This window comes from Kryptolebias marmoratus, linkage group LG11 (assembly GCF_001649575.2).
Source record: "Kryptolebias marmoratus isolate JLee-2015 linkage group LG11, ASM164957v2, whole genome shotgun sequence".
Classification (NCBI taxonomy): Eukaryota; Metazoa; Chordata; class Actinopteri; order Cyprinodontiformes; family Rivulidae; genus Kryptolebias; species Kryptolebias marmoratus.
Genome location: NC_051440.1, coordinates 26,282,089 through 26,296,278, shown reverse-complemented (window position 1 = coordinate 26,296,278; position 14,190 = coordinate 26,282,089). Strand labels below are relative to the sequence as shown.

General features: G+C 45.5%; 3 protein-coding genes across 7 annotated transcripts in view; 1 reads left to right on the top strand and 2 right to left on the bottom strand.

Moving 5' to 3' along the window:
• aars1 (alanyl-tRNA synthetase 1) overlaps nt 1-5,564 on the bottom strand; it is a 12,576-nt gene extending 7,012 nt beyond the window's left edge. The window contains exons 1-9 of the mRNA XM_017441309.3: nt 5,435-5,564; nt 3,608-3,765; nt 3,338-3,526; nt 3,046-3,191; nt 1,521-1,712; nt 1,293-1,437; nt 905-1,050; nt 715-823; nt 320-470 (exon numbers count right to left, since the gene is read on the bottom strand). Coding sequence (XP_017296798.1) covers nt 320-470; nt 715-823; nt 905-1,050; nt 1,293-1,437; nt 1,521-1,712; nt 3,046-3,191; nt 3,338-3,526; nt 3,608-3,751 — 1,222 coding nt within the window. The 5' untranslated portion in view covers nt 3,752-3,765; nt 5,435-5,564. The remainder of the gene's footprint in view (nt 1-319; nt 471-714; nt 824-904; nt 1,051-1,292; nt 1,438-1,520; nt 1,713-3,045; nt 3,192-3,337; nt 3,527-3,607; nt 3,766-5,434) is intronic.
• A 700-nt stretch (nt 5,565-6,264) lies between these two features.
• Nucleotides 6,265-7,933, top strand: exosc6 (exosome component 6). Of its 2 annotated transcripts, none has more exons than XM_025002870.2 (2): nt 6,265-6,517; nt 7,021-7,933. In XM_025002870.2, exons 1-2 carry the CDS (start codon nt 6,315-6,317, stop codon nt 7,550-7,552), a joined length of 735 nt encoding a protein of 244 aa, XP_024858638.1. In that variant the 5' UTR covers nt 6,265-6,314; the 3' UTR covers nt 7,553-7,933. The 2 variants fall into 2 exon arrangements, with proteins under 2 accessions (XP_024858638.1, XP_017296796.1); XM_017441307.3 differs by having other exon boundaries at nt 6,280-6,633; nt 7,021-7,675.
• Nucleotides 7,934-8,668: 735 nt separating this feature from the next.
• On the bottom strand, nt 8,669-12,858 carry psme3ip1 (proteasome activator subunit 3 interacting protein 1). Of its 4 annotated transcripts, XM_017441305.2 has the most exons (8): nt 12,750-12,858; nt 11,396-11,531; nt 11,218-11,316; nt 10,876-10,997; nt 10,444-10,583; nt 10,224-10,318; nt 9,582-9,791; nt 8,669-9,371 (listed from the first exon to the last, which is right to left on the bottom strand). In XM_017441305.2, the coding sequence occupies exons 2-8, from the start codon at nt 11,520-11,522 to the stop codon at nt 9,367-9,369; spliced, it is 798 nt and encodes a 265-aa protein (XP_017296794.1). In that variant the 5' UTR covers nt 11,523-11,531; nt 12,750-12,858; the 3' UTR covers nt 8,669-9,366. The 4 variants fall into 4 exon arrangements, with proteins under 4 accessions (XP_017296794.1, XP_017296791.1, XP_017296793.1 ...); XM_017441302.2 differs by having other exon boundaries at nt 8,669-9,791; XM_017441304.2 differs by having other exon boundaries at nt 8,669-9,791; nt 10,236-10,318.
• Between the last annotated feature and the right edge of the window lie 1,332 nt (nt 12,859-14,190).

The window sequence follows — 14,190 nt, the reverse complement described above, 5'->3', positions numbered from 1 at the left end:
GGATGGATGGATGGATGGATGGACGGATGGATGGATGGACGGATGGATGAACGGATGGATGGATGGATGATGGATGGATGAAAAGATGGATGGATGGAGGATGGATGGATGGATGGAGGATGGATGGATGGATGGATGGATGGATGAACAGATGGATGGATGAACAGATGGATGGATGAACAGATGGATGGATGAACAGATGGATGGATGAGGAACAGACTACAGACAGATGTCAGAGGTCAAACTGAACTAATAAAAAAGCTTCTTTCCAGTAAACTCTGAAGCTACGAGCTGAGAAGGTTCTGGTTCTGGGTCTCACCTGGGATGGTCCTGCAGTCTCCCAGACTCATGATCTTCCTGTCGAGGATGCGGCGCCCCCTGCTGAGGGTCTTGAGGAACTGCGCCTCCTCGTCGTTGATGATGTCCTTCACCATGTCCGGGTCTTTCTTTACCTCCGGGAAGGCATCGCCCTGCAGGCAGGAGGAAGAGGAGAAGGCAGGAGGAAGAGGGGGAGGCAGGGAGGAAGAGGAGGAGGCAGGAGGAAGAGGAGGAGGCAGGAGGAAGAGGAGGAGGCAGGGAGGAAGAGGAGAAGGCAGGAGGAAGAGGGGGAGGCAGGGAGGAAGAGGAGGTGGGAGGAAGAGAAAAAGTCTAAATACAATCTGAGCTTTTATAGATTCCTTCTGCTGTAAAAAGAGAAGAAGAAGAAAGTCTCACCAGCGACTCGATCACGACGTCCACCAGGGAGGCGAAGAAACCGCGCTGAGCGCCGAGCTTCTCGTGGGAATACCGAACGGCCCGGCGAAGAATCCTCCTCAACACGTAGCTAAACACGCCACAAACCACAACTCATCACCTGAGTCACCTGAGTCACCTGCAGCATCGTTAAACTCGCAGCCACACCCACCCTCTTCCTGTGTTGTCGGGCCGCCCGCCGTCCGACAGGGCGATGGTGATGGTGCGGGCGTGGTCGGCGAGGACGCGGTACGCCATGTCGATCCCGTCAACGTCCTCGGCGCCGACTTTACCGGTGTAAGATCGCGCTCCGGTTCCCTGAAACAAACATCATGAAGCGGTGCCGCAGAGATTTATCCTGGTTCATGTTAAACCCTGAACCTAGTCCTGGTCCTAGTCCTGACCCCGACTCAGTTTCTGGTCCTAGTCCTGACCCTGACTCTGACTCTGTTGGAAACAGGAAGTCAGCCTCGGTGAGCTTGGTCTACTGTTAATACAAATATAAACTTTCTAACTCTCTGACAGTCATCTTTCTCCTCACCTGAACCGCGGGTCAGTACCTTCTGAATAGCCTCGAAGTAAGGGACGAAGAGGTCAGTGTCGTAGTTGGACATCTTGTTCTGGAGGACGGACACCAGGCGTTCCAGACCCATCCCCGTGTCGATGCTCTTCTTAGGCAGCGGCTTCAGCTCCGTCTCCGACTCTCTGAGCAGGAAGTTATCAGCTGAACCTCTGCAGGTGTGTTTGACCAGCTGATGTGAGAGCGCCCGGTTGCGCCTGCTGCTCACCTGTTGAACTGGATGAAGACCAGGTTCCAGATCTCCAGGACGTTGGGATCGTCCATGTTCACCAGGTGAGAGGCGTCTCTCCCTCCGATCCGGTCGTAATGGATCTCACTGCAGGGGCCGCAGGGGCCGGTGTCTCCCATCTCCCAGAAGTTGTCCTTCATGCTCCCCGGCAGGATGCGAGCCTCCTCCACCCTGAGGAGAACAGGCAGGACTTCAGCTTCAGACCAACGTGTCCTTTCGTTCTTTGAGAAATCCCTAACCCTAACCAGGGGTGTCAAACTCCATTCCTCAGGGCCGCTCTCCTGCATGTTCCCAGCTGGGACCAGGTGAGACCAGGTGAGACCAGGTGAGACCAGGTGAGACCAGGTGGGACCAGGTGAGACCAGGTGGGACCAGGTGAGACAGCTTTGAGCTCCAGCGGTGGCTGCTGTTGATATTGTGCCAGGCTGACTCGTCAAAATAAAATTCAGAACTATAAATAAAATAAGCAAACAGAAATATACCTGGAGGCTCCACCTGACGGGGATCTGATGATCTCTTTCTTACTCTGATTTTTTAAATCTGTACTAACGGAGTTCCTAACACCATCATGTGCTCAACAACGTTTCACGCTCTGCTTCGATGGGAACGCGAGCCGGCCCAGCATGGCGCCACGCTGCAGCGACTCCACCTGGAGTCCATCATTCTGCAGAGACCCGAGGGAAACATCAGGACCGCTGCCAGCAAATTCACCCTGAAGGCCCCAAAAACATCTGCAAAGCTCCACGAGCTGAAGCAACGCTGGAGAGAAGAGTGGGCTAAAATCCCTCCACAACAATTAGACTTATGAAGGTAAATTCATGAATAAAACATTAAACTCCAGAGGCTCAGTGATTCATAAAGATGAAAGTTTCACAGTGAGTTATAATTATTTTAGAAAATAAAGCTGGAATGGTGGCACAGTGGTGCAGTGGTTAGAGCATGGCACAGGTTCGCTTCCTGGCCTGGAACCTTTCTGAGTGGAGTTTACCTGAGCTCACCTGGGTTTACTGCAGGTTTCCTCCACAGACCAGAACCGTCCAGGTTCTGAGGACTCTGAGGGCGAACGCTTGTTTGTCTCTATGTGTCCCTGTGATGGACCTGAGACCTGTCCAGGTGTCCCTGTGATGGACCTGAGACCTGTCCAGGTGTGTTTATGATGGACCGGACACCTGTCCAGGTGTGTTTATGATGGACCGGACACCTGTCCAGGTGTCCCTGTGAGAGGCTGGGGACACCTGGACAGGTCTCCGGTCCATCACAGGGACACCTGCGCCCCACAGAGGAGAAGCAGGTGTCCCTGTGATGGACCAGAGACCTGTCCAGATGTCCCCAGCCTCTCACAGATACACCTGTGACAGACCGGAGACCTGTCCAGGTGTCCCCAGCATCTCACAGATACACCCGTGACAGACCGGAGACCTGTCCAGGTGTCCCCAGCCTCTCACAGGGACACCTGCGCCCCGCAGAGGACAAGCAGGACGGATCGAGCTGAAGCCAAACTCACCCGAGGTCCATCCAGATCTGTTTGCACTCCAGGTCCGGCTCCAGACCTGCTTCGGGGTTTCCTCCGAAGTAGGTGACGTAGAGTCGATCTATAGAGATGCCAAACTCCTGCGTCAGCAGCTCCAGAGCCATCTTACACGCCAGATGCTGCCGAGGGAGGACCAGACTCAGTTACTACCGTCTGTGGTTTAAAAACATTCAAAAAGTTCTGACTCGGCTGCAGCTTCAGCCCCTCAGCCGTTTTATTAAAGTCATTCCTTTCAACACGACAGAGACAAACAAACATTAAAAACCTTAAAGTAGTCCCCGAAGGACCAGGAGCCGAGCATCTCAAAGAAGGTGTGATGGTAGACGTCTTTGCCCACGTCGTCCAGGTCGTTGTGTTTCCCTCCGGCTCGGATGCATTTCTGAGTGTTGGCCGCGCGCCGCAGCTTGGCCATGGGGTGGGACGGGTCGATGGTGTTCAGAAAGATCGGCTTGAACTGAAAGCAGGAAGGGGAGAGCCACCTTTAAAGCCCGGTGCTGCGGATCAGTGCGTGCCCAGGAACAAGGCCGGCGCGTACCTGATTCATGCCAGCGTTGGCGAACAGCAGCGTGGGGTCGTCCAGCGGGATGGTGGACGAGGAGTGAACATATTGGTGCTCGTAGCGAATGAAAAAGTCGATGAACTTCTGACGGATTTGAGCTGCGCTCAAAGACGAGTCCATCCTGAATCAGCTGACTGAACAAAAACAAACAGGAAGCTGCAACTTTAAACCACTTCCAAGCTGAAAAAACAGGTTTCAGGTCTGATAAAAGCAGAAGCATTAATCTTCCAACGGCAGAAAACAGCTTCACTTACTTTTAGTTCCAAAAGAAGCCCTTTTCTGCAGGTTGTCTTTTAGGTGTAGTAAGAAACAAAACACTGACAGAATAAAAATGTCTTTTAGTGAGAAAAGAATGGGGCTGCAAAAACCTGGTTACTTTCTGCTGGAATTTACCTGAATTTATGGGAATTTACAGGAATAAACCCGGAATTTAAAATACTGAAGGTCAGTCCGTAACAGGGATTTTAAATCCAGTTGTGGAAAATACCTTTAAGCATAAATTTGACTAAAACGACCAGATTTCACAGCTGTACAAAGAGAGGTACCACCCCTAAGACTGATAAACTGTCACATGGACAGGTAGGGACAGAGGGGACAGGTAGGGACAGACGTAGGGACAGAGGGGACAGGTTGTTCTCTGCTGAAAGAACGGTGTGGTTTCGGACAGTTTAGATGGTTGATGGGACATCATGGACCAGTTAAAAGTGAGAAATGCAGTCTTTGAATCCGCCTCTCTCAGTTTTTAAGCTGCGTGTCTTCTGCTCCGTCAGTTTGTTGTTTCACAGAAACGGACAGAAGGTAAAACTCTAAAACCTTTATTCAATGTGCCAAACACGCCCAGAAAAATCACCCGAAGCAGTTCAGGAAGGCATTGTCTTCTTCTCTTCTGTCACTCCTCAGACAAGTCTTTTGTTACATTACAAGCTATATATTCCAGTTTTTGCTTCTGAAAGCTCGAACACTTCAATAACACATCTTAAATGAAGAGTTTATGGGATGTTGGGTAAATTACTGTTGGGTTTTTCAGCTGTAACTGTGATATAAGGAGAGCTGCATGTAATTAAAAGGTTGCTGAATCCTCCTGAGTGGGACCAGGCTGGAAGCAGGAAAGCTCACAGTGTGTCCTCTCAGGTCTCCGGGGACAGATGGAAAACAGCTGATGTCTCCATCCTGACAACTGAATCCCAGGTTAGTGATGGGATGGAAAGTTCAGCTCGCTCAGCTTTTAGATGCAAAAAGAAATTTCATTTAATTTCCTGACAGATGAATTCATCCAAAGTAGAGATGCTCACATGGTAAATGAAGCATAACTTAAGTTTAAGTTTGTTTATTCAGGACCATAAACCCATCCATCAGGGCAGATTTAACCACTGGTTCATTTCAGATAAATACTGGAGAAATATGACTTCAGATCCAACTTTAAGTCCCAGAAAACTAATCTCCTTCTCTAAAAGTTACAAAAACCGATTTCCACTTCTGCTGAAGACAAACGCAAGAAAAGAGTGAAATATAAAACTGTTGTGATTGACATGTTTGGGATCCTGTTGAACTACTTTTAAGGCTATTTCTGGATTATTTGCACCACTATAAACTGCTTTAAACCTGCTTTAAAATGCCGGCGGGCACACGCACAAGCGCGACGCGACGCTGGCAAGCTAACAGTTAGCCGGCTATGCTAACTCTCCTTCTTCCAAGCTAGCCGGATGAATTCAAAACGACTAGAACAGATAACCTGCTCAGATAAACGGCTTGGTTACGTGTGTTTGTCCCAGCAGGATGTTAGCACTGGATAAAAATACTCACAGAAGTCGCTGTTGTCACAGAATGAATCAGTTTCAGCTCCTCGTTTCACCTTTTCGATCCACGCCGATCGGCCAAAAGGAACGCGCAGAGGCAGCGGACACGCCCATGAAAGCCTCCTATTGGTCCAAACACGCCAGTGCGTCTGCAAACGTAGTTTCCCATTGGATAACACTGCTGTCAATCTTGACCAAGCCCGCGGTTCATAATTAAGTGCCTCGGCTGATGCAACGAAAGAGACGCAGGTGTCAAGTTTTTATTTCCATTTTTATGACATGTTATATTAAATTTGTTTTTTTGTGTTTTTTTGTTTATTTATTTTGAAAAAAGACACATTTTGTGGCCCAACAATGAACCTTTCCCGGCCCTTCAGTCTTTGTCACCTTTACTGTTAATATCTTACTAACAATATAATTCACAAGCTACTGAGATTGTTTTATATTAACTTCTACAAACCATGTTTTATTACAGTGCAAGTTTCAATCAAGTTGTTTTTATAGCTCATCCTCCTAAAGCTTTATCATAGTTATCATTTCATCCCTGATTCATGTAGCGTCTGCATTAAATGACATTTATAGTTTATGGCTGGCACTTCAGTGTTTTATGGATCACGGTGGGGGGAGAAACGAGTAGCTAAAGATAAATTATTAGAAAAACTGGATTTAACTTTCTCAGACTAAAAAGTGAGGCCTGTAAAAAGATTTTGGTTCCTAAAGATTTCATCATTTATGAACAGGGCTGAAGAGAGAAGTTTGTTTTTTGACTGTTAAGGATTTCTTTATTTGTTTCAGTTGTTCTCTTGATATTTATTATTTAAAGACATGATGATGAAATATTACAGAATACCGTCTTAGCGGAACTGTTCTCTGCTTGCTGTGGTTCTATGGGGACCAGTTTCCGGGGCGGACACTTCAGTACACCATCATGCCGACTGATACGAAGCGTGTTCGCGGCCCTGAAGTGTCTCAGAGCCCGGTTCTGTTTGGGTGCAGGCCGGCTGCGGTTCTTCCCTCGCACGGCCCCCGAGCGGACGGTCGGCAGCGGGACCAGGCGGACGTCCGGCCGGTTTTTGTGCGCTGCGGCCTGGTGAGTCAAGCTAACGGCTCCGCGTACATGGAGGCCGGAAGCACCAAGCTAATGTGCTGCGTTTACGGACCGCGGGAGACCGAGCGGAAAGATGAGACCGATATGAAATGTGGAAGGTTTGTTGTTTTTTTATCATCACTGCATTCAGTTCAGTTAGTAGAAACGTAGCCAGAATGGTTCAGTGTGAGTACTGTCAAATATTTTTATTCATAAAGTGTTTTCAACGTGATTATCACAAAAACAAGAACGTAACTGAAAACTATCTTTAAAAGCAAATGAAGGATGATTATTTAGCTGTTTTATTTAAAAGTGGTTTAATTTAACAGCTGAGTATTCTGGTTTTGTCTCTAAATAAACAAATATAGTTGTATTAGTTTTAACATTTAAAGGAAAAAATATGGATTCAGTCCCAGTCAGTCCTTTATTTCATCTCTTCTGTGTGTTTTATAATGATGTCACCTGTGTGTGTGTTTTATAATGATGTCACCTGTGTGTGTGTCCAGGCTGACCACCGACATGCGTCTGGCTCCGTTCTCCTGCCCGGTCAGGGGCTCCTGGATCCAGGGGACCCAGGACAAGGACCTGTCTCTGATGCTGTATGAGAGTCTGCAGCCGGCCGTGTGCCTCCAGAAGTACCCGCGCTCTCAGATCGAGGTCAGCGTCATGGTCCTGGAGAACAGCGGCTCGGTTCTGGCCCACGCCGTCACGTGCGCCTCCCTGGCGCTGGCGGATGCAGGGATTGAGATGTACGATCTGGTGCTGGGCTGCTCCCTCTGTCAGGACGCCGGCTCGTACGTGGTGGACCCTACGTACGCGGAGGAGACCAGCTGCGGCTCAGGCGGCGGTCTGACGGTGGCCTTCCTGCCCAGTCTGAACCAGATCTCTGGGCTGCAGTCGGACGGGGAGATGTCCGAGGAGACTCTAACTGCGGGGGTTCGGACCTGCATTGAGGGGTGTTACAAACTGTACCCGGTTATCCAACAGGCTCTGATCCAAGCTCTGCGCCGGGCGGCTCCACCGCCATCAGAGAGCTGAGACACCACGTCGACGACGACTCCAGGCCGCTCCTGTTCACCTGCTCTTCTTTGTGTAGTTATATTTTCTTTAAACCAATCAATCTGACGTTAATAAAGCTGTTTATTTCCTGTCCCCACTCAGTGCTGCGGTAAAAACTCATCTCATTTCTCTAATTTGTGTCCGACTTGGAAGCATTCTCAGAAAAACAATATTTTTTAGTTACAATCATTATAAAATCATTCATAGCATTTAGGTATAAATGGCCACCAGGGGTCAAATCTTTTTTAACTAAAAACATTTTTCTACTCGGATGTCTGTGAACCTGATCCGTGCTGGTTTTTAAGTTATTTCTGTTTTCAGGTTCTGCTCAGTTTCGCCCAAATAAAACTTATAAAATAATTGTTTCAAACCTTTTTTATTATTAAAACATTTATTAAATGTACTGCAAGTTCTCATTAATGTGAATAAAAGTGTAAATAAATAAGAACAGGTCAGATTTCTGAGTGATTTGAACCAAACATTTAACACTTTTTACTGAATTTATAACTAAAGATTCACTGAAATTTCAACTAAATAAAAACTAAAATGTTGTGATGCATCTTAGATCCCAGTGTATCCAAACGTGTTAAAAAGGAAATAAATCAGATCATGGTTACTCCTGGGAGATCAGTAAGATATTAATCAGTTAATTATTTGTAGTTTCTTTATATTTCCAGCGTCCGTCATGAACCCCTGAAGCTCTTTAATCTGAAGTGGTTTTAATTTATTTGACTTATTTTGAACAAGAACAAAGAGAAATCCAATAAAATGAACCTGTGACATCTTTTTTTCTCACCCTTCCTGAACCTGTTAGTCTTTATTTAAGGTGGAATTCTGGGTTATATTCTGTCCATGCTTTATTATTTCTAACTTTAGTTTTAAAGTAAACAGCTGATAAATGATTCCTCAGCTGTAAAGATCTTAAACCTACAGGAACAAGTCCTCCATACTGACCAGAACTCAACCTTTTTTATTTATTTGTGACATTTTAGGCAAAATTAAACAGATTCAAAGATAAATACTATAGTTAACATTTTTTCAAGGACTGATTTTCTGTTTTAGACCAAAGTTTTCTTTTAAAGAAAAGACTAAATGTTTAAAGTCAAGTCAAATTTATTTATATAGCACTTCTCAGCAACAAGGTGGCTCAAAGTGCTTATTTAATGTTTCATTCTCCTGTGTCACATGACCCAGCAGTGGCTTCAGGAGGAAGTCCTGAACGAGCCAAAGCTCCTACAAAGGACACGAGAGCACCAGAACTGGACCATGAAGCCGATCACATGGGTCCGTGGGGACGACACGGCACCAGAGTGCATTATGGGAAGCAGGTGTGACAGTGGGGACAGTGTGATGCTTTGATCAAAATCAAAACGTCAGAAGCAGACATCACAGGAGACCTTTGGAGGACTGCAGGACACCCTCAGAGGTCCATGAGGACATGGGTCACAGCTGATTGGCAGCAACAAGGACAGGTGGTCATAATGTTAGGGCTCGTTATTGTAGACGGGTCCAGTTTTCAAAACAAAAGCCTTGAAAATCTGAAGTAGTTTCTGTTTCCGTCTCAGTGAGATTAACCTGATTTAAACACAAAAGAAATAAAAACTTTATTTTTCTGGTGAGGATTTGAGCAACACAACATTTTCCAACATGTGAGACAAAAACATCCAGCAGGAAAAGTGTCTCAATCATGTGACTCTTCTCTGCTCCTCAGCTGTCAGTCAATGTTCCTTCAGCCAATCAGCTGCAGCCGCTGTGGCTTGGGAGGGAGGTCAACGCGGGATTGGACGCTCAGCTTAAACTGTGTGAGACGTGATTGAGGGAAGGTTTGAGAGCCACAGAAGTAACAAACACACAAACAGATAAACAGATTAGAGGTTTGAGTTTTTTATGACTCACAGCTGGGAAGAAAACACAAATACAGCTGCTGTGTGTGTGTGCGTGTGTGTGTGTGTCTATCTGTACGCCCGGCTGTGCCGCGGGTACGGCGACATGATTACGTCCACGCTACCTTCGCTGTCCGAGCTGCTGTCAGAGTCGCTGCTGCCAGAATAAGCGCAGAGTCCCGGTAAAACGCCGACGCACACGGCTGCGGACGGCAGGTGGAGCACGCCGTGGGCGGAGCTCGGGGGAGACGCCGGCGTCTTCGCTGTCAGACCAGGAAGTGCTCGCTGATCCTCAGGCGCCCCTGTTGCTCCTCCTGCTGCTCCGCACTCCTGCTCTGAACGACACAACTTCCTGTTAGAGACGCCAGCAGCGTCCCTGCAGACGCTTTTATTCCTGCAGGAAAAACTGGTCGACTTTAGGGTTTAATTAGTCATAAATCCACTGGAAACGTTATAAAACCTAAGAACACTCCTTCAATCAGCTCTGGTTTTAAAGACGAGCAGAAAATAAAACATAAAACCAAACTCCAGAATCCCTCCATGAACTCAGCCCAGCCTGTCTGGTAATGAAGGCCGATAACGGGACAGTCACATGACCTCATCCTGACAAATCAGACTTTTTACAGCGACTTTCTGAGCAGACTGTCAGACTGTCGCGGAGTCACGGGCACAGCTCGGTTTTGTGTCAGTCGCAGGTTTGAACAACAGAAATGATTCTGAATGTTTGCAGAGTAGCTGAGTGGTTTTGAGGTCAGACCGCAGCCCACCTGTGAGCCCACCTGTCGACGCTGATCCTGATCCTGATGATGATGACGTGTTTTCCACCTTCTGTCTCTTGCTGCTGTCTGAGGACTGTGAGGAGCTGGATGAGAGAATAAAAAGCTCTGATAATGAAAGAGGGAGCAACAGCTGGCAGAGTTTAAAATCAGCTAACAGAGACTGAGAGCTGGAGTTCAGGCCACAGTCTGAGGGGATCTGAGCTCGTACCTGCGCCTCTTCACGGCTCCTGCTAATAAATGAGCCTGAGACAGATGGCTGTTCTTCTGCTCTGATCCTAAAGGTTTAGGTGTCGACTTCTTGTCAGGCTCTCTGCGAGTCTCTGCGGATGTTTGCTTCACCACAGCGCTGTGGACGTAAAGAGTTAAGGTGAGTCGAGAGGAAACGAGCTGCGGCACCAAGCCGAGCTGTGGATGCATCAAACAGCACCAAGAGGGAGAAACAGAGTCAAACCGTGCTCAAAGGATAACCTGTTAACTAATGTCAGGTTAGTGAAGGATAACCTGTTAACTAATGTCAGGTTAGTGAGGGATAACCTGTTAACTAATGTCAGGTTAGTGAGGGATAACCTGTTAACTAACATTAATCAGTTTACTGAAAGATAACCTGTTAACTAACATTAGTTAGTTTAGTGAAGGATATTCTGTACTCCAGCAGCTCCTGCTTCTCCTCGTCTCTCCTCTGCTTCTCCACTAGGATCTGCTGCCGGGAGACTTCGTCCAGGAAACTGGTCTCATCCTCATCCAGCCCCCTCACCATGTTCCCTGTCACCATGGAAACGGGTTCTCATCACACCGCAGAGAAATCCCAACAGTCTAACCCAACAAACATCAGAGACAGAACGGAGATGCTGAAATATGTCTGAGTTTCGGTGCTTTTAATCCCAGTTTGACGTCAGACTCCAGTTCTTTCAACAAATCATTAAAAACAGATAAGAGTTTGTTTTAACGCTCAGCGAGTGAAGAAAGAGACTCAAAGACCCACTGAATTTAAACTGCTCCTCGAACTCCTGCTGCTTCTTCTCCTTCTGCTCCTGCAGACGCTCAAACAGGGAGCGAGGGTCGTACTCCTCCTCCGGGGCCTCTGGTCACACACACACACACACACACGTTAACACGGGTAACTCCAGCTCTGCTGTGTGTGTTTCTGCAGCTCCTCCAACCTTCTGGATCTTCAGGCTTCCTGACTTTCTCCCACTCCTCCTGCCTCCTCTTCCTCTTCTCGTCGAGTTCTGCCTCCGACACAAACTTCCTGCTCAGGTCGACTCCTGTTGCCTCTCCTGCCGCCATCGGAGCTCCCTGAACGCAACCAAACACCAGAAACTCAGAGCTTCACCCAGAAAGAAACGACTTCGGATGGATTTCTCATCAAATGAGAACGCTGTTGTTTCTCCTGAGTAAAACCTTAGGAAAGCTTTCTAAGAAAATAAGACCAAATGTAGACATTTACCTTCTGAAACTCCAGACTTCTCCAGAACCAAGCTTTCAGATTGATGATTGATTCTGGACCTGAAAACGTCTGTAAATGAACTATTTTACTGTTTGAACAGTGATGCTGTTTTTCTTCTTTGTTTCTTCGTAAAAAACATCTTAGAGGATAAAAAACTTCCTAATCCTGCAGGAGACGCAGGATTATTTTCTCTCAGAGATTCATCTGTTTTATTTCAACTTTGGAGAAATAAAAGTTTGTATCTTTGCTCAGGTGTTTTTGGTTCCTTATGCTCCAAAATCAAAATCTGAAGGAATTATTATTAATTATACATGAAGTCCTTTGGCATCAGTGTGTATGTTTGTCATCTTAAGGGTTAAAGGTGGTGATGTAACAAATAATTTGGTCAGATTTCTCAAAACTAAGATCTTTCTGTGTTATTTTCCAGAAGCTGTCAACTTTATTTGTGGACAAACCTGGCTGCTCATAAATAAAAAATGAGTTTATTCCTGATCTATTTTTGTTTTCCAGATGTAAACCTGGTTTAGTTAAAGATGAAAACAGATAAAACAGTTTATCAAAGAAAAAACAGAAAAGAGTCTTTAGTTTGGACTTTAAATAATAATTTATAATAATGTTAAAGTGTCGGCAGCAGGCAGGTTATTATATCATTTTGTCAAAGCTAACATTTCTTTATTATTTTAATTCGAATGGTCACAAAATAAATGAACATTTCATTTATTTCACTTCAGTTTTATGTCTGTGTGTAAATGAATGATGTTATTTTTTTTTTTATTAATCTGAAAATGATGCAGCTGTGATGTAAAGATCTGGAGGTTTCTGGTCTGAACTAAACCGCCTCTTGTCTGTACACCGGCAGGATCCGTGAGTCCGACCCGGGAACCGGTCGTTGTTTGTCGGCTCAGAAGGCTGGGAACCCCGCTTAGCATTAGCTTCGTTAGCTTCACACCGCCGCAGTTTCTCGAACCGGTTCATAACATCATTGGATTCTCATCAGAACCGGTTTCAATCTCGATTTAGAACGGTTTCAAATCGAGCGGATTTCATTTTGTGGCGCAGAAACTTACCGAAGTCAGAGCTAACAGCTAGCAAACTGCTCCAAACACAATCCGTCTGTGTTACAGTGAAAACGGCTCGATGCGATCATGTTCCAGGCGTGACATTAGTTCCGCCCCGCTGAGCAGAAGCGGAAACATAAAAAAGAATATCTTTTTTAATTCACAATAAAAAAATATACACAAAAATTTCACTCTTTGATTAAATTATCTATAAGCTGTTACATGAAGGCTTTTTAACGCTTTGAAAATAAATAAACACAAAATCTGGGGAATTTTTTAACTGTTTTACTGTTAATTTTGATTGAACGTTTTCCTTTATACTTTGTGAAAAAATATCAAACCATTGTTTTATTTATTCCTACTGTGAACAGGAAAAGTAAATGAGATGAGATGCTCAGAGCTTCTAGAAACCTAAACTTGATATTTTCATTAAATAAGAATAATAATTAATTTCTCTAATAAATAATTGGTAATGTTTTTATTTTATATTTATTTTATATATTTGATTGTGTAATTTCTGAGAACTGTAACTTTACTCTCTGATTTTTACATTTTGTATGATTCCTGTTGATCATCTCAGAACCCCCAGCTCGGTGTTCTGTGACTCCTCACTGGTATAAAGGATTAATATTAGTCATGACTGTTGCTGTGAATTAAAACCCAACAGAGTAAAAAGCTGAAATGTCCCTGACCCTTCAGGTGAAGAATCTGGTCCTGATCCAGCTGAAGGTGTGGACGGTTTGTGAGCGTGTCAGCTGCAGGTTTATTAATCTGATGAAACAGCTGCTGGATCTTTGAAATGAGTGACTGAGTCAGTAATTAGAAAGTTATTAGGAAAGAAGGTGTGATGGAACAGTGATGTCACTTCTTAACAAACAGCTGAGCTGCAATCAAAAGATGATGTAACCAATGGTTGTTGTTTTATGAGGTGCTTTCCGAAATTCCTTTTTATTGTTTTGAGCTGCATTAAATGCTCATGTGTGTCATGAAAGTCATGAAAGTCAAAGAAAAAACAGATCCTCTTCTTCTGCATTCATGCAGTGATGTCATCGTTTTGAGACTCAAAGCAGAAAAATGTTTGTCTATCAGCAGGGAAACCTTTGGAAGGCTCCTCTCAGACTTTGACCTGACAGTTCCCCAACCATCAGCCCTCCACCGCCGTGCTGACAGCTGGGAGGAGCTGTTTGCTGCAGTGCATTCTGCAGTCACGTTGAAAGGAAAATGTTTTCCCCAGATTCATCATCAGAAACATCAGCATTAAACCCTAAACAGGAAGTCGAACCCTGAAGCCTCGGGATCGAATGTCGGAAATAAAAGAAATCACAAAAAAATTTTTATCTGACATCTGAGTTCATCTTCGTCAAATAAAGGGTGTGTGGAGCTGGAGAGCAGAACTTCCAGCAGCTTTTGTCAACTTTAGTTACAGCTCAGCTTTCACACACCCACACAC